At 33.3% G+C, this 24,702-nt stretch overlaps 1 protein-coding gene across 2 annotated transcripts in view; it reads right to left on the bottom strand.

Annotated features, from left to right (window-relative positions):
• The window catches only part of LOC126744790 (proton-coupled folate transporter-like), a 74,335-nt gene that overhangs the window by 19,748 nt on the left and 29,885 nt on the right, over positions 1–24,702 (bottom strand). For both annotated transcript variants that reach the window (XM_050452347.1, XM_050452348.1), the window contains 3 exons: positions 15,629–15,920; positions 10,939–11,199; positions 10,451–10,873 (listed from right to left, as the gene is read on the bottom strand). In XM_050452347.1, the coding sequence (XP_050308304.1) occupies positions 10,451–10,873; positions 10,939–11,199; positions 15,629–15,920 (976 nt within the window). The remainder of the gene's footprint in view (positions 1–10,450; positions 10,874–10,938; positions 11,200–15,628; positions 15,921–24,702) is intronic.

Here is a 24,702-nt window from a genome sequence, read left to right on the forward strand (position 1 = left end):
TTTAGTAGAAAACAGGGAATAAGATTATGGCCGGAACTAGACTTACTCTTCATATTTTTCAAAGTTTGCTCAATTTCCAACTCAGAAATATCATCTATATGCACACAGAGATTTGAAACTACATGGTTATCATTTGGATTGAATAACAGATGGTCAGTTTCATCATTGTTTGTAGAGGTATAAACACTTTGGAAAAAGGACGCAAATGCATTTACTATGTGATTCGGTTTCTCATACACTCCGTTATGGTCATGCATTCTACCTGGTATTCTTGAACAACCCTTCTTTGTCTGTATATATGACCAGAAAAAAGCAGGATTAGTAGATATACTATCTTGATATTCATTTATATAAGATGCATAACAAGTATTTATCTGTGATTTAACAGCAGTTCTAAATCTTTTAAATTCAGTAAAGTGGTAGTTACTACCTGAATTTTTAAATGCCTTGTGATATTTTGCTTTAAGTTTTATACTGTGTTTAATTTTTTTTTTATTAACAGTTTCTATTAATAAAAAAAATGGTAAAATTAAGACCCCAAGCCGGTGATACAAAATAGGAATGAAGTTTTTTGATGATCTCCTAATATAACTAGATCCATTCATTGAAATAAAATGTAACTCTATCAGGAATAAAGTTATTTTCTCCTATGGCAAAGTCCCTATCAAATCCATAATGTCTCAACTGGTTGTAACAAGGTCTGTGTATTTAATTACTCTTATAATATCCTTGGATGATCATGGTCTCTTATTTACTTGCCACATTAGGATTTTTTATCTTGGTTTATGTATTCTAAGATAATTAAAGATTAAGAAAATATTTCTGGTATGTTGAATATGATGGATGATGGACTGGTAGTTATTTATTTACTAAATTAGAATTGTTAGCTTATATTTGGTATTACTTAATATGTAGTTATATATCTCAGTGGCTTTCCTTAAGGCATTAGCCTCTAGCGGCTATGGGTACATGGGCTGCCCATTTTAATATCAATTCTATCGTTGAAATTAAAGAAAGAGATGAGAGATTTAAATAAAAATAGAATACTAGAAAAGCATGACTTGTCTGAATAAAAAGGGAAAGAAAATATATCTTATTGTCTATCAATATTTGGTACCAAAATTCTAGTCAAGTGTATAAACTCCCATCATCCTGATGATTACTAATTTGCAATATAAGCTGGATCACATACAAAAAATGTACTGTATTTTTTTTGGTAAGCTCCCTTAAAGCTTACCTTTGTTAAAAAGTCTGTTGTTGTCGAACCATGTTTAAATAAAGGAACACTCTGCCATATATTTACATGAAAAAAGACAGAATTTCATTTGGATCAAGTGCCCTTAATTTTATTCAAAAAAATCTCTCACTAAAATAAATCTTTGGCATATTAAAGTTGTCTATTCAAGATATTAATTAATAAACTAAAAAATTTTCCTTGTAAACAACGGTCTAGGTTTTTAACCATAATATCTATAAACCACAATATAAAAATTAGAAAGATCGTAATCTAAACTCCGATCAATGTCATATTGTCACAGTAGAATAATGCGATTCGATTAAAATATTGCGGTTTAATAATCATTTAGCCAATTATGCAAGTAATCAAGTTCGTGATTGTTTTCGAATTTTTCTTATATACTCGTATATATCAATTGCAAGTTTAATGCATAAACTTAATCCTCGAATTAATACATAAACTGATACAATTTTGAGTAACTAGTTCAACTGAAAGCATTTATTTCCTTCTTCGCCTTTTTTTATTCTTTTGCTTCTTATAATATAATTAGGCTCAATAAGCTCAATAATTATTATCTATAATCACGTTTTTAATCTTTTTTTTTTCATTATACTTTTCTCTCCAATTAACATTAACTCAATTGGCAAAAATCTACAGATGATCAAGAGGAGCATTTGCAGTTCTCAGGACACGAATCACTATAAAACTGTTGAATCCATTGTATCACATCACACAATGCAACATTTATGTTTTTGGTGACTACAACTTACCCAACAACTTTACTCAACTCCTTGGTTTAATGATGTGTATTGTGCATTCATAGGAACTTATGCATTCACCACACTAAAGTCTAAAGATCTTGGATATGATGAGTTGTTCTATGATTTTAGAAACGCTAATTAAATAGAACTTAATGATTTCCTTGCTTCAGGATTGTTTGGTTGATAATGACATCAATGTGTCTACTGGGATCTTCTATGAAACTTTATCTATAGGCATAGCTTACCATGTTCTATCGAGAAAATATATAAATAACATAGAGTTTTTTGCTAAATTGTTTTACTCAGACTTTAAGAAGTTACTATATACATTTCTCTCGCCTAAGAGCTGAATGCAAACATCTTTCACAACTTTCTTATAATAACCATTAATGATGCAGTAAAATAATAATCCAAACTCCTTTTGGAACTTTATAGTTGACAAACATTCTAGCCATAGTAACTCTTTTCATTATGGAGACCAATCTTAAACAGTATTTTCAAACATTTTATACTAATAGTGATGATAATGATAACAGGCCTTCCTCCAACATTGATACCAATGTTTCTCCTGGTGTTAATTTTAATGTACTGATTTGCAGTGATGTTTATGAAAGTAAAGTTCAATTGCCTAATAAACTTACCAGAGAGCCTTATAAGACTTATTTAAAAAATGCGCGTGTCTCATTGTACTGCCCCTATTCATACTATTCAGTAGTTCTCTACGGACTTCTAATTTTCCATCACTATAGAAACAAAGTATTAGTGTCCCAATAATTAAAAATGGCCAAAAGCATAAAATTGAAAATTACAGAATCGTATGCCTCCCATCAGCTATTCCTAAGTTATTTGACCGGTTGGTTACAAAACAGTTAGCCTGGCTCTGCAGAAACTACTTGTATGATTCTCAGCATAGCTTTTGCCATAGAAGATCCACGGCAACAAATTTGTTACCTTATCAATCTGATTCCTTGCTCCTAATGGAGGAACGTAAGCTAGGTAGATGTCATTTATACTGACTTCTCTAAAGCATTCAATCGGGTTGATCATAAAGTTTTGTTTGACAAGTTGTTGTCTGTGCTCTGGTTTTCGTACTCAATTGGTTTAAAAAATTTGGTTGAGGGCCGTGTTCAGAGAGTTAAGACAGCCAACTGCCTTTCTGATCGAATTACAGTCATCTCAGGTATTCCTTCCTATAGGGGGCAGTAATAAGGTTTTTGCCTAAGATCAATTAGTCATGCGCTCTTGATATTTATCCTAGAACTCTCTCTTCAGCATTTGATGATCTAGTAGTTGATTTTGTGGCATCTCCAGTTAACGGTAAGCTTCTTCTGGTAAATAATATATTCCGAAGGTGAGTCACCTTCGTGATCGTTATCGTTGCATACTTGTCGAACCCCAAGTTCATTTTGATGTCCTGATTGTAGTCCTTGAAAACATTCATAAGTTCAAAAAGCTTGTCCTCTATCTCACCATACAATATAAGGTCATCCATATAAAGTAAATGAGACAATCTCTTCTGTCATTTGCTGTCAAAGCTGCAATCTGCCCGGTTAGGGAAAATCGACATCGGATTCAAAACTAGGGAAAACCAAACCTGCAACAGCGAGTACCCTTGGAAGATCCACTGTTATTATCCACCTTTTCATTATTGGTCCACTTTTTATGTTGATGTTTCCAACAGTCCATCTATCCACAAACTGGTTTTCCATGATGCCATAAGCTTAAGCTTGCCAAGGCTTAAGGATTCCTCTTATCTTTGGCTCAATTTTTATATATCCAAAACTTTTATGAGCCAATCATGAGAAACTGAGGCCTTTGCATAATCTATGTAACTTGCTTAAGAACCACTGCATCCTTGGTAAGCTGTTGTGCGCAATCAAGAAAATCTCTTTCAAAGCCTTTTTGCTCTCTCTTAAAGATGTCGTTGTTGATACAGTGGCTGTAGAACTTCACATTTATTAGAGTTGTAAACAATTTGTAGATCGTCAACTAACAAGACTATAATTCTTAGGATCTGTTTTGTTATTCTTTTTGAAAAGCAGGAAAGTGTTTCCTTTGGGCATTGTCGTAGGATCTTCTGAACTCCTAATAAAGGAGTCAGCGAGATATTCGTGAGTGGATAGAAAAGTCTTCCAATTATGTGTTCTCTTTATATATCCAGCTACTTCAGGTGCTGTAAACCAGATACTTTTCTAGTATTCCTCAAGCTTGTTACCACTAGCAACATCCTCCTGATATTCGTCTTCTCTTTCCAGTCTGCGAAAAAATATCCGCATCCTATAGTTGAACTCGCTGTATCTCGCTCTAGCTGAAGTCTATGACCCCCTCTGATCAAACTTTTCTATAGAGTACGATTCACTTATCCTGATATAGAATCTCATCTCTGTATGCTTGATTTATGAGAAACTCTTATCCTTGGACGTAAATAAAAGACTCTGATAGTACGAGGGCTGTTCAATAAAGACTCAGACTCAGGCTATGAAAATTTTATTACAAAGAATTACACATCAACGCTTCTGTCACGTTTAAAGTAGTCACCATTCAAGGCGATACATTTATTCCAGCGCCGCTGCCACTCCAAAAACGCGTCCTCGAAGCTCCTCTTAGTCATGCGCTTAAAAATCGCCTCTAAAGCTTTAACAGCAGCATCTCCGGAGAGAAAACGCCTTCGTTTCAGGTCCTTTTTTGCAGTGGGATAAAGAAAAAAGTCGTTCGGTGCTAAATCAGGGCTATACGGAGGGTGCGGCACCACGGGAATGTTTTTCTTGACAAGAAATTCGGTCACGTATGCGACGTGAGGCCCGGCATTATCATGATGAAGTTTCCATCTGCCAACAAGGTCGGGTCGCTTTTTGGGGGTGTGATCCTTAATGAGCTGCTTCAATACGGATATGTAATACGTCGCATCAATATACTTCTTGGGTGGCAACCGACACTGATGAGTGTAGACCAGGCCGCGGTAGTCGAAAAACGTAATCACCATACTCTTTTTGGCGGACTTTACTGCGGACTGCCTTCCAATTCACAGCTCTCTCTACCTTTTCGGAAGGCAGCGTGCCACTGTAAATACGTAGATTTTTTCATGCAAGCTTCACCGTACACATTCTTTAACTCACGATATGTTTCGAGTGGTTTATTGTTCGATTTCACCAAAATCCAGACATTGTAAATATTAAAGGTGACTTTCATACACGTCTTCTTCGCAATGTCACTACTTGAGCACTAATGATCAGATCGCTACCAAATTTGTACTGTAAATAGGTATTACTATATTGTTTCATACAATGACCACGAGATCGCGCCACCAGTATTACATAGCTGCTCGTGGCGAGATTCTGAGTCTTTATTGAACAGCCCTCGTATTTCTTCTATTCTTATCAAACACTATGGTTTTGTACTTGCTTGGCCCCTTTTTATAGTTTTCTATGATGATCTAAAGTTGTATATGAAGATTTACAGAATGTATGATTAAGTTACAGTTAAATTACAGTCAGATTTGGATTACAGTCGGCTCGGTTGAATGGTGTGATCAAAATGTTAAGGAGGTATGCTGCGTCCACACCGAGTCGACACTGTCGATCGACATTGTTGATCAAAAAGCGACAAAAACTGCATCTGTCCACACCAGAGTTGACACAAATGTTTGTCGATCAGTCAAATCAACATGTCCGACGAAGAAGACGTAATTCTTGCTTGTGCCGCGTATATTACTATCGCGACTAAAAAAAGAAAAATTGCGCGCAAAAAAAGATTTTGGGTTCGACCAAGTCTTCAAAGTAGAACTAGATCAATGCTAGTAATTTGATAGACGATTTAAAAAGAGATGACATAAACATATTGAGCCTTGAATACAGATGCAATGGTAGTTTTAGAAATTTTTTTCGAACGTCAGAAGGTGAATTTGAATATTTATTACTAAAAATCGGGCCAAAAATATGTAAAGAAGACACCAATTGTAGACCTGCCATTCCCATAAAGGAGCGTCTTGCTGTAACGTTACGATTTTTATCAACTGGAGATTCGTACCACTCACTAATGTATCTTTTAAAAATTTCAAAACAGGCAATTTCCAAAATTGTTCTGGAGGTGTGCGATGCCCTTATTGATGTATTACAAGACTATATTAAGGTAAGCACTTTATTTATTAAGATTTAACGAGATTTATATAAATATAAAAATATAGTTATAGCTACTTCTTAAATCAAATTTCCATAACCATAATAAAGAATAAATAAGCACAACAGTAGTAAAAATAAACTATAACCAAAACAAAACTAAATATTTAAACCCTAAATAAGACTAGTTGTGCGCATATCTATACTTATGACCGAGCTTATGAGGTATGACTTCCTGGAGATTGCAGTTGGGTGATAAAACGATCTACAGCTTCATCTTCATCAGTTGTAAGGGCAGTAGTTGATTGTGCCGAAGTAGGGGGATTGCTAAAAGGAGGAATATGATTCCGGGGAATCCATCGGTGAGGTCGTCAGTAAGCCACCTGAATTTGCTTTACTGGGAAAATATTGCTGTTGCCGAGAATGCTGATATTGAGGATAATAGTGTTGTTGCTGAGCCTGAGAAAAATACTGCTGCCGTGGTTGTTGTGCTACGGGATAATTGTAATTTCCCAATTTTGCTTCAAACAGAAGTGTGCTTATTTTGTGTTGCACTGTAGCTTGAGCATAAGTAGTGGGCAAATTTCGCAATGTCACAGCCACTTCTTCGCCAAATATGGTAAAAACATCCTTTGATTGTTTTGTCGCTAATGTTTGCGTCATTATCTCGTAGGCTTCATTGACCATTGGGTTATCGCATTTCCTTTTTCTTGAAGGTACGTGGCCAAGAGCTGGCGACTTAAACTGTTTTTTTGTAGTTAAAGTTTCCTTTGCTTTTTCAACATTATCGGCATTTTCATTACTCCTTGTAGAGTCTTCAGAGTTGCCTTCTCCAGTATTTAAAATGGCATCTTGAGTATTCTCATGCTCATCAGCAGTATTATCCACATCGTTGGCATCTTCCACTGCACCCACCCCTAATGAAACCTGTAATAAAAAGATTTTTTATTTTACTTCTGTTGGTACTATTGCTAGTTTGAAGTTTAAATAACAAATATATATTTTTTTTATTTCAGATGCATAAAAACGAAGCAGAATGGAAAGCCGATGCCGAGGACTATTACAATCGCTGAAACTTTCCAAACTGCGCCGGAGCTATGGATGGAAAACACAGATCGTTGCAGGCTCCAATAAACAGCGGCAGTGAATTCTTCAATTACAAAGGATTTTTTAGTATTGTTTTGTTCGCTGTAGTCGACGCAAACTACAATTTTATTTATGCTAATGTTGGATGCCAAGGGAGCATTTCCGATGGAGGCGTGTTTAGTAGTACTACGTTTATTAAGCTTCTAAAGGACAATACAATGCATTTACCTGGAGAAAGTCAACTCCCAAATAGTGATCTAAAAAACCCATATGTTTTTGTTGCAGACGACGCATTTCCTTTGTCAACAAACATAATGAAACCATATGCAGGAAGTCACACTAAAGGTTCTAGTGAAAGAGTATTTAATTACCGCCTCAGCAGAGCTCGAAGAATATCAGAAAATGTGTTTGGCTTAATATCTAATGTATTTAGAATATTTCGCAAACCATTACTATTGGAACCTCAAACCGCTTGCAAGGTAACGTTAGCAGGATGTTACTTGCACGACTTTCTTAGAAAAAGTGCATCTAAGAACATTTATAATCCCCCTGGAACATTCGATTCTGACTGCTCTGATTCAACTGTCGTTATTCCAGGAGCCTGGCTTAGCAGATTTACACAGAATACCCAGAAGAAAAGCAGTGCAGGCCCAACAAGTGAGAAACATATTAAGAGACTATTTTATGACGTTCCTTGGCAATACAAAATATGTTAAAGGCGTAACAGTGCTCTAAACAACCTGTCGTTTTAAAATAAAAATACATAGATAAGCTCTCAAAGTCTACGTACCTGTGAATCCAACATCTCCCTGGGCTTATTTTTGTCTAGTAAAAATTTCATACTTTCAAAAGCAAACCATTTACTTTTATACACATCCTCTGTACCAGAGCCAGATTTCTTGCTGTCCTTTATTTTTTTACTTCTCTTGCAAATTGACTGAAGATTTTTAATTTTTTGTTCTACCGCTTGCCTCTCGATGTTAAATTCTTTACCAATTTCCATAAGAACATTGTGTCTCAAGTTCCTGTTCTTATAGTTTTTGGTTTTAGAATCCCATAGATTTGTCTTTCAGTTTGTATGCCTCAATAAAGGCTATGATTTTAGCTTGTTCCCATTCCATTTGTCCAACGAAAACCCACGGCCACGATGTCAACACGGCAAGACGTCACTGAGTACCTACTCCTACTTTAACACTTTGTCGAACGTCGAACACACGTCCACACACTAAAGTCGATCGTTTGCTCTTTCATGTTTACCGACAAGCGATGGAAAACAAATCGACATGTCGATCGACATCGTCGATTGCAACGTACACACTAAGTCGACAGTGTCGACTCGGTGTGGACGCAGCTTTAAACTTCAAGAAGTGTCATTTCATGGTTTTTAGTCGATAAATGAATGTCGTTTGGTTAGTGTGTCCCAAATTAGGGATGTGCGATACTGAGGAAAGTACCGGTATTTCGGATCGTATCGTATCGTTTTAAAAGTACCGGTTAGTTACAATATCGACAAGTTCAGTACCGATATTCCAAGTACCGGTACGATTTAACTAAATATATATATTTTTTTTAATGTTAAATTAGCGCGGACTAGTATGGCCAATACTCATATTTTTAGTATTATTTATTAAAATATTATTTAATAACAGCATTTATTTCGAAATAACTACAAGTGAAAATTTGACATCTGTCGTCACTTAAATTAAAACCGAACAACAGAAAACATTAAAACGTAAGACAAAAATAATTATTCTAGAAATTGAAAAATAATTACAAATTCCAGTAACTTAATTCTAACGAATTTAAAAATAATAGCCTTGAAAGCTATCTCCAAGAAGTCTGTTACGCATCAGCCTTTGAAAATAGGCGTTCAGAAAATGGGTTGCATCTGCCAACACTATGGATAAACATAAACAGAAAGACAGTAGGAAACAGGAGTAAATCCGTGCTTCACTGCTTCATTCATATTATACGATACGATAGGTACTGCATAAAACTCAAACGGATCGGACCGTATCGTACGTTAAAGTACCGGTACAAAATATCGAGTATCGGAAGAAAAAATACCGGTACTCGAGAAAATCGTATCGTATCGCACATCCTTATCCCAAATTAAAGACTTTATGGTCAGTTGCCATATGTACCCCACATATCCTCCACTATCATAAGGTCTTCCCAAATCTTAGACTTATAAAATGTTTTATAAGCCCCAAGATTAATAATCAATATAAGAACAATAATCAAGGTGTGGGTGCATAAGAAAGCAATACAATAAATTTGTTAGTGAAGAAATAGTCCATACTTGCAGTGGAGCCGTGAATTAAGGTAAAATGAAAATCCTGTAGTCTCCCTCCACTTATTTAATTAACATTCAGTTTTTTAAAATTCCCGATATGTTTTGGTCACAGTGGTGTCCATCATCAGGGGATACTACAAGGAAATAATTCTGATCGAAGAAAAAAAAGACAAACAGACACAGAAAAAAAAACTTAAAATTGATATTAGGCACACTTACAAAGGTTTAAAATTGGTGTCAGTTATATGCTCTAGGGTTTAATGTCATGTCAAAAATCCTCTATTTATTATTATTGTTTTTTTATTTTATTATTTTTAATTTCATTTGTTTATATATTTTATTAGTGTGCTAAAAAACATACTAAACTCAAATAACTTATACCAATTTTAAACCTTTGTAAGTGTCCCTTATATTATTTTTAATTTTTTTTTTTCAGAATTTAAAAAAATTGAATGTTTAATAAATAAGTCGAGGGAGACTGCAGGATTTTCTTTTACCTTAATCGTCGACTCACTGCAAGTATGGACTATTTCTTCACTAATAAAATTATTGTATTGCTTTCTTGTACACCCACACCTTAATTATTGTTCATGTGTTTGGAACCCTTATTACAATATTCATATTTAACCAATCAAAAGAGCGCAGAATATGTTTTTACTATCTAATAATTTAGGGAACATTAAGCTGCAAGTAGAGGATTCTCTTAATTTTACAACTCTCCAGATCCGTCATACATGTAAGGATCTACACATATCATTATGTAGTAAGTAGTTAAGTTGGAACTATTTGATTTAATTTAAAGTATTAAAAACATCTTAATTAACAACTTAATTTCAATCATTTAACCACTAAAAATATATGAATAAATAAATTGTAAACAAACTTCTTGCAAGTAACCTGATATTTACGGACCGTTTTCTCTATATTTTATTCACGTATAAAAAAAAACACTTACCATGCATGGGTCCAATAACAACCATAACAACCAACATCAGCAACATGACCTTCATTTTACGATTATTCGGCCCCGACTTAAACGCCACCTTGAAGGTGTTCACCAAATGCTTCACATCGAAAAAATCCCTCAAGAAAGCACAGGGCACATCCTTAAGCACCGGTATGTCGATCTTTTTGGGTTCCTCAATTTTCTTATAACCATAATAAATGGCCATCACATACATACACGACGATATCGAGAACACACCGTAGAACCCGATTTTTTTGTAAAGTACTCCGCTAAGAGCCAACCCGATTGGTATTCCCAATGAACAGAACAAATTTACTATTCCTATGCGTAGCGTTCTGGTGTCCACCGTAGTAACGTCCGCTATATAGCTAAACACTCCCATGAACATTGTGAACCAGCCACCCGTCATTGCTGTAAGAGAATTAGTACACCTTTATCTTATTTAGATATTTCTCAATCTAAAACTGTGTACTTACCAGGAAAGAGTCCTTCAACAAACCCGGCAACTTCCATAGGAAGTTCATCGAAAAAGTATGTACATATAAGTAAGCCTAAGGCAGTAAGAAGCTCTCCAACTATAGGGAGTAACATGCAAGGTTTCCTTTTGCCCCAACGATCACTCCAAGAACCGACGAACATAATGAGGAACGCTGGCAACGCGCTTTGGAGGATCGTTTTCCAGACGCCCATGGAGGCGACCAGTTGCTGGACTTCTTTTTCTTGAAACGTGAAGTTCTCTGGAAGAAAATTTGGAATAATGCAACCATGCAACTCTAATTTTTTATTCAATATTTCAAGTTTATGTGATTTACCGTTTCAAGATAATTATAATAAGTTTTTTTTTATTTTACTCCAAAAGTTGATAAACAAATGTTTAAAATGTAGTCCATTTACTAGTTAATATTATCCTAAACGTACTTGAAAATCGTTTTGAATATTTTTAACGCTTTAGGTAGAAATTAATATACACTGTGTCTGAAATTGAAGTCCATATTATAATGTTTATCGATGATTTTTTTAAAAATCGTTTTTATTTCTATAGAGCATATCGACTTTTTTTCCCCCGGACTCGAGACCCGAAGGACTATATCTACAGGGTATAGTTACAACTGCATTGCAGAAAAGTATTTTTTGTAAAGGTTTTCGTTCATATAACGCATTACCAAATGAATTTAAAAACATTCCAAATATAGATCTTTAGTACTAAGTTCAACATATTTTTAAGAACTAATAAATAATAGGTAATTTGCACTATAAGTTATTACTAAGTTATTACATTAGTCAAGTCAATGGCCTAGTTAATGATCTAAATACACGGACTACCTACTAGTTCAAGGCCTCTAGAACTAGCACAAAGGCAACGACTATCATAAGTAGTACAAAGGTGTCTGTGGATAGTTTTCTTAAGCTTTTCCAAGTTATAATGTTCAGGAAATACGTGCTTGGGAAGTTAATTCCACTGACTTACACTCCTCCATAAAAAGACCAGACACTTTTTTAATCCCAGAGGTGATGTTTCACCAGGTTTGGTGGCTTTGTTAGTGTTTAAGCCTTTAAGAACTTTTTCCAGATCTCTCTGTAACAGCTTGTAACCTTTCTTGGCAAAGTCGATGGTGTGTTGTCTTGTGGCTCTACAGTAGAATTTGAGGCTAACATCTGAAACCAGCAAGTCTGCCTTTTCCATAGCGATTATTGAAATGGAACTATTTTTCCTAGTCAATAGTAAAAGTTTTGACCTACAGCCTTGACTAACTGCTTTTGCTATAGACCAGAACGATCTTGACCCATTTTTCTTCACTTCCTTATTATAGTTTTTTTTGCGGGAATTGATCGTCTACTTACGGGCATTTCTCAAGGCAACAAAGTTGAAACCATTGAACCATGAATTGCTGTCTGAGGAGCTTTTCAAAATGTCCTTGACGAACTATGGGCCGACAGAAATATTTTCTTCCTCTAATGGCGAGTAACTATATGGGACTTGCGACAGTAGGCTATAAAGGCTTCGTGACCCATGGGACAGGCATCTAGTGGGGTTTACTTTAGTAAACAGAGGGATCATTTGGTACACACACCGTAGAATAAATGACAGGCTTCTTTAGTAGGATCCGATATACCAGTATGTCTTACGTCTCTGGGGGAACACGCCATCCAAACTAAAATATTCACTGTGGTAAGATGCGGATGATTTTAAAATGTGGATACAGCAATCCAGTAGCATTAGTCTGCTTATACAGCAGATTCGCAGAAAAGTTGAAAGTTAGAATGGTGAAGAAGGGCTGCAGAGCATCGGCATATCCAAATGTACAGCTGCTCGACAAAAAGATCCTCCTCAGATGAAAGAAAGCACCTGAGGCGTGACAAAACTAAGGCACACATAGTTGGTCCCTTTGTCTGTCTCAAAAGACAATTACTACTTTTGAAGAGATGTGAAATTTAGCTAGTGACAGATCTTTAGCGGGATAGTATCCCATTTTTTCGCCTTTGTCTTTTTCACATCCGCCTTTTTTACACCCTAAAGATAGAACAGATTGCATTGGTTCAAAGTTCAAAATACCTTTATTGAGAGAAGAAAACTAGGGAATAGAGAAAGAAACTGCAAACTACGTCTTTCGGCTACTCTACACACACATATCCTTATTTTAAATTTGGAAATGAAAGTTATTTTTTGGCTGATTATCCTTGTTACTCGCATTGTGGCCTTCAGCACATCAGCATTTGCGTTTGGTCAAATATTTCCTATTTGAACCTCCTCCACTCTAAGACAGCTCCCTACATGGTTCTGAATAGCTGTTATGATATCTGTCTTCTTAATCGTTACTTCGATGTCTCTAATGGATAAAGTAGGTACTCGCTCATTGTCTCTAAGAAGATCTTGCTCGTCTCCTTTTTCAGATTCGATAGACTGCATATTGTATTTGTCGTGCGGCGTTTGCATCGTTGCTTGGCGCTAATATGACTTTTCCATCTCGGGTATGCCTTACCTGTTGTATTTTGTTCAATTGGTATTTTCAGATCTTGTAATGGTGTTGATTTGTTTTGTGGAAGATGCTTTCAATGATCTTACGTAAGTCTAGTATGAGCCTCTATAATATGTAATGAGCCTCTCAGCCTCACTGGCATTTTGAAGGTTATTGACTTTTGGTAACTTTAAGTACGTCACGACGAGTCGATTATTCTGATTTTTTTATTACATGTTTAGTCTTGTAATCAGTTTTTGTTATAAGACGGAACTTTAAATCGTTAATTTTTGGTGAATAAAAATCGTGAATCTAAGGAATCTTTTGATTTATTATCCGAACGATCTAAGAATACAAGATTTCTAGTTGGTTAATTAAACCCTTCTTCAGTATTATCAAAGTTTCTTGAAATAGGAACTTTTAAGCAAGTTTTTTTACTTTGTTAGGGTCATATGTGATTTTCCAGCGAGTTCATTCATTCAAACCGCTTAAAGTGTTTTTAATACAGAGGAAAAAAGCGACTATTTTGAAAATTTTCCACACCCTGTATTTTGGAAACCGGACACTTCCGACCATCGATGTCCTATCTCAAACTACATTTTTATAATTTCTGTACATACTGTAGCATTTTTGACCATTTGAACAGGGACACCCTGTATTTAAGTGCTCTTTTTACTTTTTATAATTGTTGTGTATCTTTTGTAGCAATGATGCTAAATAAATACTCATTATATTATATTAGGTAGCCGAGGCAACTGAACAATAAATTATTTATCTAAGAAAGTCAACAACAAACGCGTTCCAAGAGCCTGGAATAACATGAATTTTATAATTTTTTTACTATTTCCCTTACGTCTTAGAAAGTCAGAAAAATCCTGCAGCTTTAGAAAGTATACATCTAGGATAGTTAATGTAAATGTCAGTGTTCCTCAGGGGTCACATGTGGGGTCCCTGATCTTAATTTTTTTTTATTAAATGCTTCCCAAAATAGCACCTTTTTATTATTCGCTAATGACCTTAAATTTGTTGTAACAGTAAGATGATGATGGCAATTATAGTCTGACCTGGACTGGAGCTGAATATCTTAAAGTGTCCAGTTTATCAGAGTGACAGTATCACAGTTCCTACGACAGATTCGTGACCTGATACTCAACTTTCATTTGTACCTCACATTACCGCTATAGCACCTAAATCACTTCAGATACTTGGAGATTAAGAGATTAAGGCTCTTTATTGTGCTCTTGTTACTCCCCATGTGGAATATCCATCAGCAGTCTGATATTTCTGTTATAATGTTTACGCGACTATCATTGAAAGTGTGCACAGAAAATTTCCCGGGCTGATATCATTTTAATGTAATAGATTATGTGAATTCGTCTTGACTCCCTGTCAACTCATTCGGTATAAATATCGGTCTTGTACATTACCTACATGAACCAGGCCAACATCACGTTTTCAAGTTTCCTTTCATCGAACTTACTATGGACAAAACTTGTTTCTGACCAAAAACTTTTGTCCTTTTGAAGTTAATTTTGTATTGGACCATAGGCACGTTGAAAGATAAGTAAATAAATAAATAAATTATCTGATACCAGCCTAAAAAAAGATTGCATGTTTTTTCTAAGAGTTCGAATGGTAGATCGTAGTAAAATAATAAATAGAATATGGAAAATTTATTGAACATATCTATTAATTTTCTTGAAATTATTTTTTTTTCCAAAGCCACATTAATATACACACTACTTAATAGTAGGATATTATGGTCTTAATAACTTAAGAAAGTTCAGTTCAATCCTCAATTTCTTTAGTACTCTCTGATTTGGCTAAATATAGTGAATTCAATTTAAATATACATAACTTATTAATAATTTATAGCCTTACACAACTTTTACTATATCCATTGATAAGTTTGGTAATAAAATACTAATTAATTGCTTCTCATTTAAATTAATAAACCATACATCATAACTCATATTTATAAGAAATTTCCTTAGTTTACTAGATTCAATCAGGCGCACGTTTTTTCTTAAGAAAATGTAAATTTTAATGGTTCTTAAGTAATAAAATGAATAATCAATTTACGGTTTGTACATGCAGATAATGGCTTACAATTACTTAATAATTAAGGTAAAACGTTTAACCTTCAAACCATAGGTTATTGACATATAGAAATACTATAAATAGAAGATATTTAAATGAAAAGATTTACCAGTTCTTCTATCTCTAAGTGCATCACAGACTTCAGTCGAATATCCTAAGTTGACCCGGCAAGCCTTTTCTAAATTTAAGTTTTGGGTGGCCAAACTGGCCAACACGCTCGGTATAATGTAGCAGGCCAACATCGGTTCTACCGTAATGTTTTCTTTAAGGAAATTGTATTTATCCCTAAATGACATGGTGGTAATTGGCGGGTCATCTTTGTCAGACGCTTTTCCTTTGCGTGGTTTTAGTGAGGACGATTTTTCGGTTGACGCTTTCACCATCTTTTTCTGATTGAGTACCTGAAAATAAGATGAAATAATGTTTTTAATTTCCTCTCTATAGATATCTCACTTAATATTTTATAGCAGCTTATTAATTTGAAAATTATCGATATTTCCAGAGTACGATTAGAGCATGAAGACTATTGAATTGATACAAAAAGTTTAATAGTTACAAGAAATTCATATCTAAAAATAAATTGAAAAACATAAACGCAGATAGAAAAATACGAGCCTTCAACTCATTCTCAATCAATTCAATTACTTTTCTTAGAAAACCCATTCGCATATCTAAATCTCTTTATGGCCCATTGAATAATGTCAATCCCGGTTATATTATCTTTTTTTTTTGATAAATTTTGAATTGAAAATGTTGCTGTCTACGTCTTTAATTAAACGATAAAAAGCAGCATCAATTTTCCTTAATAATAAGAGTGGTGAAAATCAAGAACTGTATACTTTTTGGGCAAGATCCGTATACAGGGTAAGTAAATATAAGCGAGTAAAAAAACTTCAAACTGTTTCAGAAGCTAAACTATAATTTAAATAAAAAAAGTGTTTCAGTGAAAATGCTTAGTCTCATATAAAAAATGACATATTGGGACTTTTTTTTTGAAAAAAAAAATTTTAACGAGTTCTGGCATTTTCAGTTTTTTGAAATTTTTCGCTAAACGGTACTTATTTTGAAAAAATAGTTTTTATGAAAAAAACCCTTATTATTTCTCCTTGAAATGTTATATAAGGGAAATTTTTGTGAACTATATAGGGCGAGCAATAATCAATGTTTCCCATGAAGGTCCGACCAAAAAATTGAAAAAATCATATTTTCTTTAATAACTTTCTAGTGACGCCACCTGGACCATTCATATTTTCAGGTATTAAACAATATAATAAGCCGATTATTTACGTGTAATTAAAATTTGTCTAGCATTAATAGTTTTTGAGTTATTTGCATTTTTGCGCTTTATTCATTTGCGGCAGCCCTGTACATTATTAGAAAATGAAACCTCATCTATAAGATCCCAAATTCTGTTTTACAACACATACTAAAATTTCAGTATCCCAGTTATATTAGAAGTATCGAAAAAAATTGTTTTTCTCAAACAAGTTAATTTTCTCTGATTTTTTCGTTAAACGTCACCACAAGGGTGAAATGATCCAATATGGCCGCCAACAGCAGGTATCTCGTCATGTTATTTTTCGAAAGGGTGTCACAGTTTCGTTAAATTTTCAATGAAAATAAAAAAATTAAAGGTACCATCTAATCAGAAAAACTCTGAGCTTTCCGAATATGTGCATATGATTTGGGGAAATTGCATATTGCGGCCAGGAAAATTCGACAAAGTGTTTGACGTCTCCAAAAAATGTTATAAAACTTATAACATAAAACTAAAATTAATATTTTCCACACATTTCAAGGCCAACTCGGGTGGCTCAAAAACAAATTGGCACTTTTGATTCATTTAAAAATAATGGGATTTATACACCGTGGATCGTAAGATGAATTTGATGACGAAAGATGATTTTTCCTCATACAACTATTAAGAAATCTCTAAGCTTTCTTTTCCGTTTACCAACATAACCAATGCAAGCTTATTTTAGATTAGTCGTTGTCTGATCACATTGCACTCTTCTCTTTAATTATAGACAACCTTACTAGAGTTTGTATTGTTTGGCAAATACTCTCTCTATTACTTCAGGTGAAAGACTTACTTGAAGCGTTCCCATTTTTTAAGTCAAAGAGTTCTTTGTAGGCTTTTCCTTTATTTCCTGATCTCTTTTTTCTTTTTTCAGCATTTCCTGATTTCAGCATATATATATCGAATACTACGATGATTTTTAAGTTATATATTAATAATAATAATAATAATAATAATAACGTTTATTATTTACCATGGAATTTACATAGAATATAAACTTACAGGTGTATTCAATAATTGAGGTAAATAAAAGCTAATGTATCAGACTCCTGCATGGAAAATGCAGGTTCTGTTCTACCTACATAGCTACAACATAAAAAACTTTTTAAACTAAACTACTTTTTAAATAAAACTAACGAATTAAACTAAACTAACTACTAGATATAATGTACATACATTACATCTAGGTAGTTGATGATTTGGTACAGATTACAACAATACAACAATTAAATACGGAAGAATATATCTAATACTAGTCATTCAATTACACTTTATAAACAAGACAAATGAAAAATAAATCTTCTAGCTCTAATATACATGTTACTAATTATCTAATAAGATTTGCCTTACTTTTGTTTTGAATCTATAAATGGAATTCGAAATAACAGTTATATCGGGTGATAGCGCATTAATGATATGAAAAATATTATAAGAGAATGATTTTTAAAAAATTTATTTTTTTGTTTAGGAATAGTTAAAGATTTACTTCTTCTAGTTTTGAATTTTTTTAACTCTATAGGAGTCTTGACCATCTAGACAAGGTCCATAAACCACGTCACAATGATTAAAATTTGACTACACAAGAGAGTCGCATAGCTCACGTTTAATATTCAGATCTAAGTAATGTCGATGAGGGTACATGGTTTTTAGAGCACAATGCGACTTTTTAAGATTATTTGATATGTGACCACTAAAAAAAGCCGTGAATCGAGTGTTAAACCCAAATTCTTGGTGCTCTCAACTACTTGAAGTTTTTGATGTCCAATAAACAAAGAAAATTTTTCATAAATAGTCCTTATTTGAACTTTACTTCCAAAGAGAATAACTATACATTTTTTAGGGTTTAATTTTAACATATGTTTACTAAAGACTTTAACAAGATCAGCATTTATATGGTTCAAAGCAGTTAAATAATCAGAAGGTGAAAAGGAGTGACACAACTGCGTATCATCTGCATAAAAGTGATACTTACAGTATTCAAGATATTGAAGAAAGCATGTTGTATAAATACTAAATAGTAGTGCCCCGAATATACTACCTTGGGGCACCCCATTAAGAACTGAAAGACGACTTGAAAAGGTTGCATCAATTTTTACCATTTGAGACCTATTACTTAGAAATGAATTTATTAAAGCTATAGCATGATTTGAGAATCCTATGTAGTGCAATAAGGCTACTAATGTTTGATGATTTAAAAAATCGAAAGCTTTAGTAAAATCTAGCAATACCAGAGCAGTGACTTTGTTATTATCTCGGGCACGAAAAATGTCATCGGTAATATCTGCCATTGCTGTTGCGCAACTATATGCACTGCGAAATCCAGATTGATTAATGAGTAACATCCAATACGCGTTCCAATATTTTAGACATAGTTGGTAGTACACTAATAGATAGAAAATGTGTATAGTCAGTAGGATTACTTATTTTTGGAAGTGGTAAGACGATGGCTTCCTTCCAACAATTGGGAAAATAGTTAGTTTCTAAGCATTTATTTATTATGTGTGTAATATATTCGCAAATATGAGTACAGCAAAGCTCAAGAAGAGTTATGTTAAGACCGTCTGATCCAAAGGCTTTACTTTTTATTTTTTTAATTATGTTAAATACCTCACAATTTTTCACTGCTCTGAACTGCAAAGAGAAATCTATGTCACTTTTTTTATTGGATGAATAAAAATTGAAAAGTTCCTGATCTAAAGGCTGGTTTGAGATAGTAGAGTTAATAAAAAAATTGTTAAATTGATCAACATCATTAAACTGCACCGGAATATCTTTTTTCTTAGACGGAGTTAGTTTATTAAGTTCCTCCCATTTTTCTCGAGTACTGCCATTTTTAAATGTATGCCTATAATAGGCTTTGCATTCCATTCTTATTGAAGCTGTTGTTAAGTTTCTTAATGATTTATAATATTCCTATTTTTCTGGACGTTTAGTGCGTTTAAACTGCTGGAGAGCTGCATCTCTTAATTTCTGCATTTTCTTAATATTCTCTGTAATCCACAGTAGGAAGGGTTTTTTAGGCAATGTAATTGTTTTAAGAGGAGCGTGAATACCAAATAGGCTAGTTATAACGTTGTTAAGAAATACGACTTTTTGATTAACATCAACGATATTGTAAACATTATTAAACGGTATCGATTGAAGGTCATTTTTAAACAGGTTATAGTTTATATTTTTTCTAGAATTTTCTATTTCTAGAAATGATAGTTTTTGGTTTATAATTTAATTTGGCCATTTGTATCTCACAATAGACTACGAAGTGGTCGAAAAAATCAGAACAGATAACAGCAGTGCATTCAATTTGGTCATAATTAGTGACTATTAATTTAATTAGGGAACTAGAAGATTTCCTGATTCTGATTGGCTCCATTATAATTTGTTTTAAATTGAAGGGCTCAAACATCGAAACTAACTTTTTTGTAACAAGATTATCGCATTGTAACATATCAATATTAAAGTCTCCTATACAAAATATGTTGTTATACAAAGAAAACAAGTTAGAAACAATGTCCTCCATTTTATTTAAAAACTGCTGAATATTCGATCTAGGTGGTCTATAAATTATTCCAATAACAAAATGTTCTTTCTTTATTGTAATTTTTACCCAGATACATTCTAAAAGTTCATGACTCTCAGAAAAGAGAGTTTCAGTTTTAAATTGATTTCTAAAATAAAGAGCCACACCGCCCCCGCGGCCATACGCCCAAGTAAGCTTCTGGCTTTACTAATCTGTGAAAATGCACCTATCTTTGAAACTAAAAAAAGATAGAGACTTGAAAACTGGCATATAGATTCTTCTAATGAATCTCTCTCTTATGCTCCTCTTTTAGCATTTCTTTCAAGATCTTCTTACTCTGAAGGTTTTAGCTTTAAAATTTGAAAAAAAATATTGGAATTTCGAAGGATAAATTGCTCATATCTCTAAAACTAAGGTTTAGACCGATAGGGTAACAAATGAAGAAATATTAGGAACAGAACAGAGAATTACTAATAAACATTAAATGTTTAGACACCACAGATACTAGTTGCTGATTACTATCTACCTTAGCTACTAAGTTATCTTTACTAACTGATTCTGGAAGGAAAGATAAAAGGAAGAAGGAAAATTGGTAGAAAACAGTTGTTATGTGCAAGAAACATTAGGCAGTGTACCAGCCGAAGGACAAATAAAGAGCTAGTCACCATATCACGAGAGAAAAATCAATTCCACATATATTAGCCAACATTCATTGATTGGCAGCTTGATTGATTTATATCTTGGTTATTTCAATAGATAGGTTTTGCCAATTTGGTAAAAAAACAAGTCATTTGTTATATTTTGCTTTGTCCTCATGTCTAAATAATCATTCACGTGTCCAAAAAAACCAGACATAACCATTAATACTTCTCTCGACCTTTATTTAGTAGGTCGAGATTATACAATATTTGAAACTGCTCAATATAAGTAAGTAAGACCAGAACATGCAATTTATCAATACAAATATTTATAAATTTAATTTACAGTAAAAGCTGTCCATGATATTTCAATAGACAATCAAATGCTGATGAAAATTTAACTATATTTATAATCATTGGGAAACCCTTATGAGGTTGATAATACACTTAAGATTCTTCATAGTCTGCCAGATGAAGCTCTCTCCTCTCTTGCATTTGCAATTAATGTTTCTTATGAAACGACTACAATTCCGAATAACTTCAAAATTATTGTAAAACATCTATTTAAAGGTGATGAACTAAATGATCCTGATAGTTATAGACGCATCTTACTTTCATCACGTCTATCTAAGATTATAGAAATGTTGGTTAAGCAAACAGTGATGAGTTTCCTCACTAAGCACAGCATTTTAAGCAAATGTTAGCTTAGATTTGGGGAAGATTTTTATTTAAGCTTAAATATTGGTGAATATCCGCAGCGGTCTTCTTTGATTTCTTCAAAGCATTTTATTACGTTAATCACAGAGTATTACTCGGTAAGCTCTTTTGCTATGGTTTTAGAGGTATTATTCTAGAATAATTCAAATCATTCCTGTCTGGCAGAAGGCAAATTATCAAGCCAATGGATGACTTATCTCCTGTAAGTCCAATAGATCATGGAGTTCCCCAGGGTTCCCTGCTTGGCCCTATTTTATTTCTTCTCTACAATATATTTTCTTCTCTCTTTATAAAAAAGTCGTTTCGCAATCTTTGCAGATGACACCACCTTTATATGGACCCAATAAGACATTAACGTAAATTGTAGCGGAGAACTTACGTATAGGGTTAAGCAATGGTGTGATTCTTATAATCTGTCTCCAAACATATTTTTCTCTTTCTCAAATTAATTTATTAATAGAGCCACTCCACTTCAAGAATGGACTTCTACTTACAAATTAATAAAACATATATATATATATATATACAGGGTGGTCCATTTAACTTGAGACATCGCAATATCTCGAAAACTAAACATGTATCCAGAAAATGTTTCATGTGAAGTTTGAATGGTTTCCAGAAGGCCATAAAATGACGTTATTGGTTTGACCTTGAGTGGACGTCTTCAAGGTCAAATGAAGATCAACTTCACTTTTTTACATAGAAACCTCTATTTTTTTTAATAGTATCTGATTTAGCGTTAAAAAATAAGTAACTTTCATCTGTCACTTTTTTACATGCGATTTCTCCTTTTCAAAATAATATATATATATATATATATATATATATATATATATATATATATATATATATATCGGCATACAGAAACTGGCTAGTAGGTGTTATTCTATTGGAATTATCGCATATGACCTTGGATCTTAAGTTGCTAAATCAGTGTATCAATTCGCTTATGGAAAGCTACTTGCGCTTTCTTAAAGGATTGCTGCAGCCAATTTTTTTTACAATTTTGATTTTGTTCTACAGAAAAGAGCAGTTAGAGAGGTTTGTCACAAATCATTTGGAGCGACCTGTAGGCTTTTATTTAGGGTCTTAAAGCTAATGGCGTTGTGCTTTCTGTTGAATTAGAAACATCATGCCTAATTTAAAAAAGAAATACAAACTGCATCTTATCAGCGACACATCTAGAAAGATCTATAATATCAGACAAAAATTCAATATTCCAATACCTGTACCAAAGAGTAAACTGACTAGGGACTCTCTTATTTAGCCAAGTTTAATATTTTTAATCATCTTCCATGTAATATAAAATCTGCAGAAACTATGATTTGCTTCAAAACATCTGTTGCATCACTCTTTAAAAGTGAAGCATTTTATAGTCTTACTGAATATCTTGATCTTTGAAGCTTTTGATCTTGGTATGTTTTTTCCTTTTGACAACTAATTAGCTGATTCTGTCAACGACTTATAAGGGATGCACATCTTATAGTATCATTTTTTGCAGGTCTGTTTTCAGATTTTAATCAAGCTTTCGATTTGGTTGATCACAAGATTTTGATTAGCAAGTCAGTCAGCTAAGATATCAGAGGTATATCTTATATTTGACTGGGCGATTACAACGGGTAAGACTTACATTTAAAGAGAAGTTCTAAGGGACGTCACCCAGGGTGGTGTGTTACTTACATTGCCAATTTAATTAATATAGCGACTGTATTGGTCTAGGTAAACACAAGACTACAAATGGCATGGTAAGGAGGTTTAGCTACCACAATTTTACAATTTGAAGCTCAGATAGTTTTAGGGTAATTGCAGCAGATTAAAGGAGCTATTTAGTAGTACAGGTTGAGTCTACCGAACTAATATTACTGCTTAGTAAAGCCTTTACATAGTTTAAAGACCATATAAAAAAATTTAATAAATATTTGAATTTGAAAATGTCCGGTAGTCTTGAGAGGAATTATTTACAAAGTCCACTGACAACAAGCAAACATGTTTAACTTTTTAGATCACCTAAATATAAAGGGTTAATAAATTGCAAAGTAATTTTGCAGATACTTTTAAATATGAACTCAGCATATTTATAAGTCATGAATAGAATAATAAACACAATGAGGTAGGTTCCTTTACCTTGTAAGTCCATGAGAGAAAAGAAAGAAAAAAACCAGTTTTGTGCAGAAGTTGATTTCTAAATGTGGTCATCGACCCTTTCTGGTTTCATTGAGATATTCTTAAAAAATAGTTGAAAATCTCGTTTTAGAAATTATAGTAGCTCGAAATTCAACAACAAACATTCCAATGGTATTTGTAGCAAAATATACTTTTTCTGCTTCCTACATTTGACTCTGCAATTAAACCTGCAGTTTAATAACTATAAAATTAAGAAAGAAATAAGATTGCAAAAGCCGTTAAAATACAAAAGGTTAAATATAACCTCTAAAAACAATCCATTATGATTAAGGTTGGTTGTTAAATAAAGGAAATAACTTTTTAAAAGTTCTATAGCGAATATAATTACATATTTTTGCGTTGCCTTGACTCAAATAAATGTTGCAATTATAGAAGATTCTCAAGATCGGTCGTTATCTTAATGTAAAATTATACGGGATTTTCTTTTTTTTTCCGGAACATGAATGCAATATTATTTTATTTAATAAATGGTAATGGCACATGATATTTAAGAAGGTGGCAATTAGATTAAAAAATGTGGTAAATTGGTACGGTCTATACAAAAAGTATAGTGATGATTCAATAAGCATACGATACGTGTTATTTTTGACACTTTCAATAGTAGATATATATAGTGTGTATCAGCCAAATGGAATAATAAATAACATAGGCCTTTTGAAAAATTGACTCACTTATAATTATTGTTCCTGTATTTAAGATTTTTTCGATAATTGTTGATTAAATTATCCACTTCTAAAGTTCAACCAGTTTATTTGCTATTGTTCATTAACCATTCAAATAACAATGGGTCCAATTATCAATGCCTCGGATTTCGGGAAAGTTCTAAT

The sequence above is a fragment of the Anthonomus grandis genome, chromosome 14, assembly GCF_022605725.1.
Source record: "Anthonomus grandis grandis chromosome 14, icAntGran1.3, whole genome shotgun sequence".
Taxonomy (NCBI): Eukaryota; Metazoa; Arthropoda; class Insecta; order Coleoptera; family Curculionidae; genus Anthonomus; species Anthonomus grandis.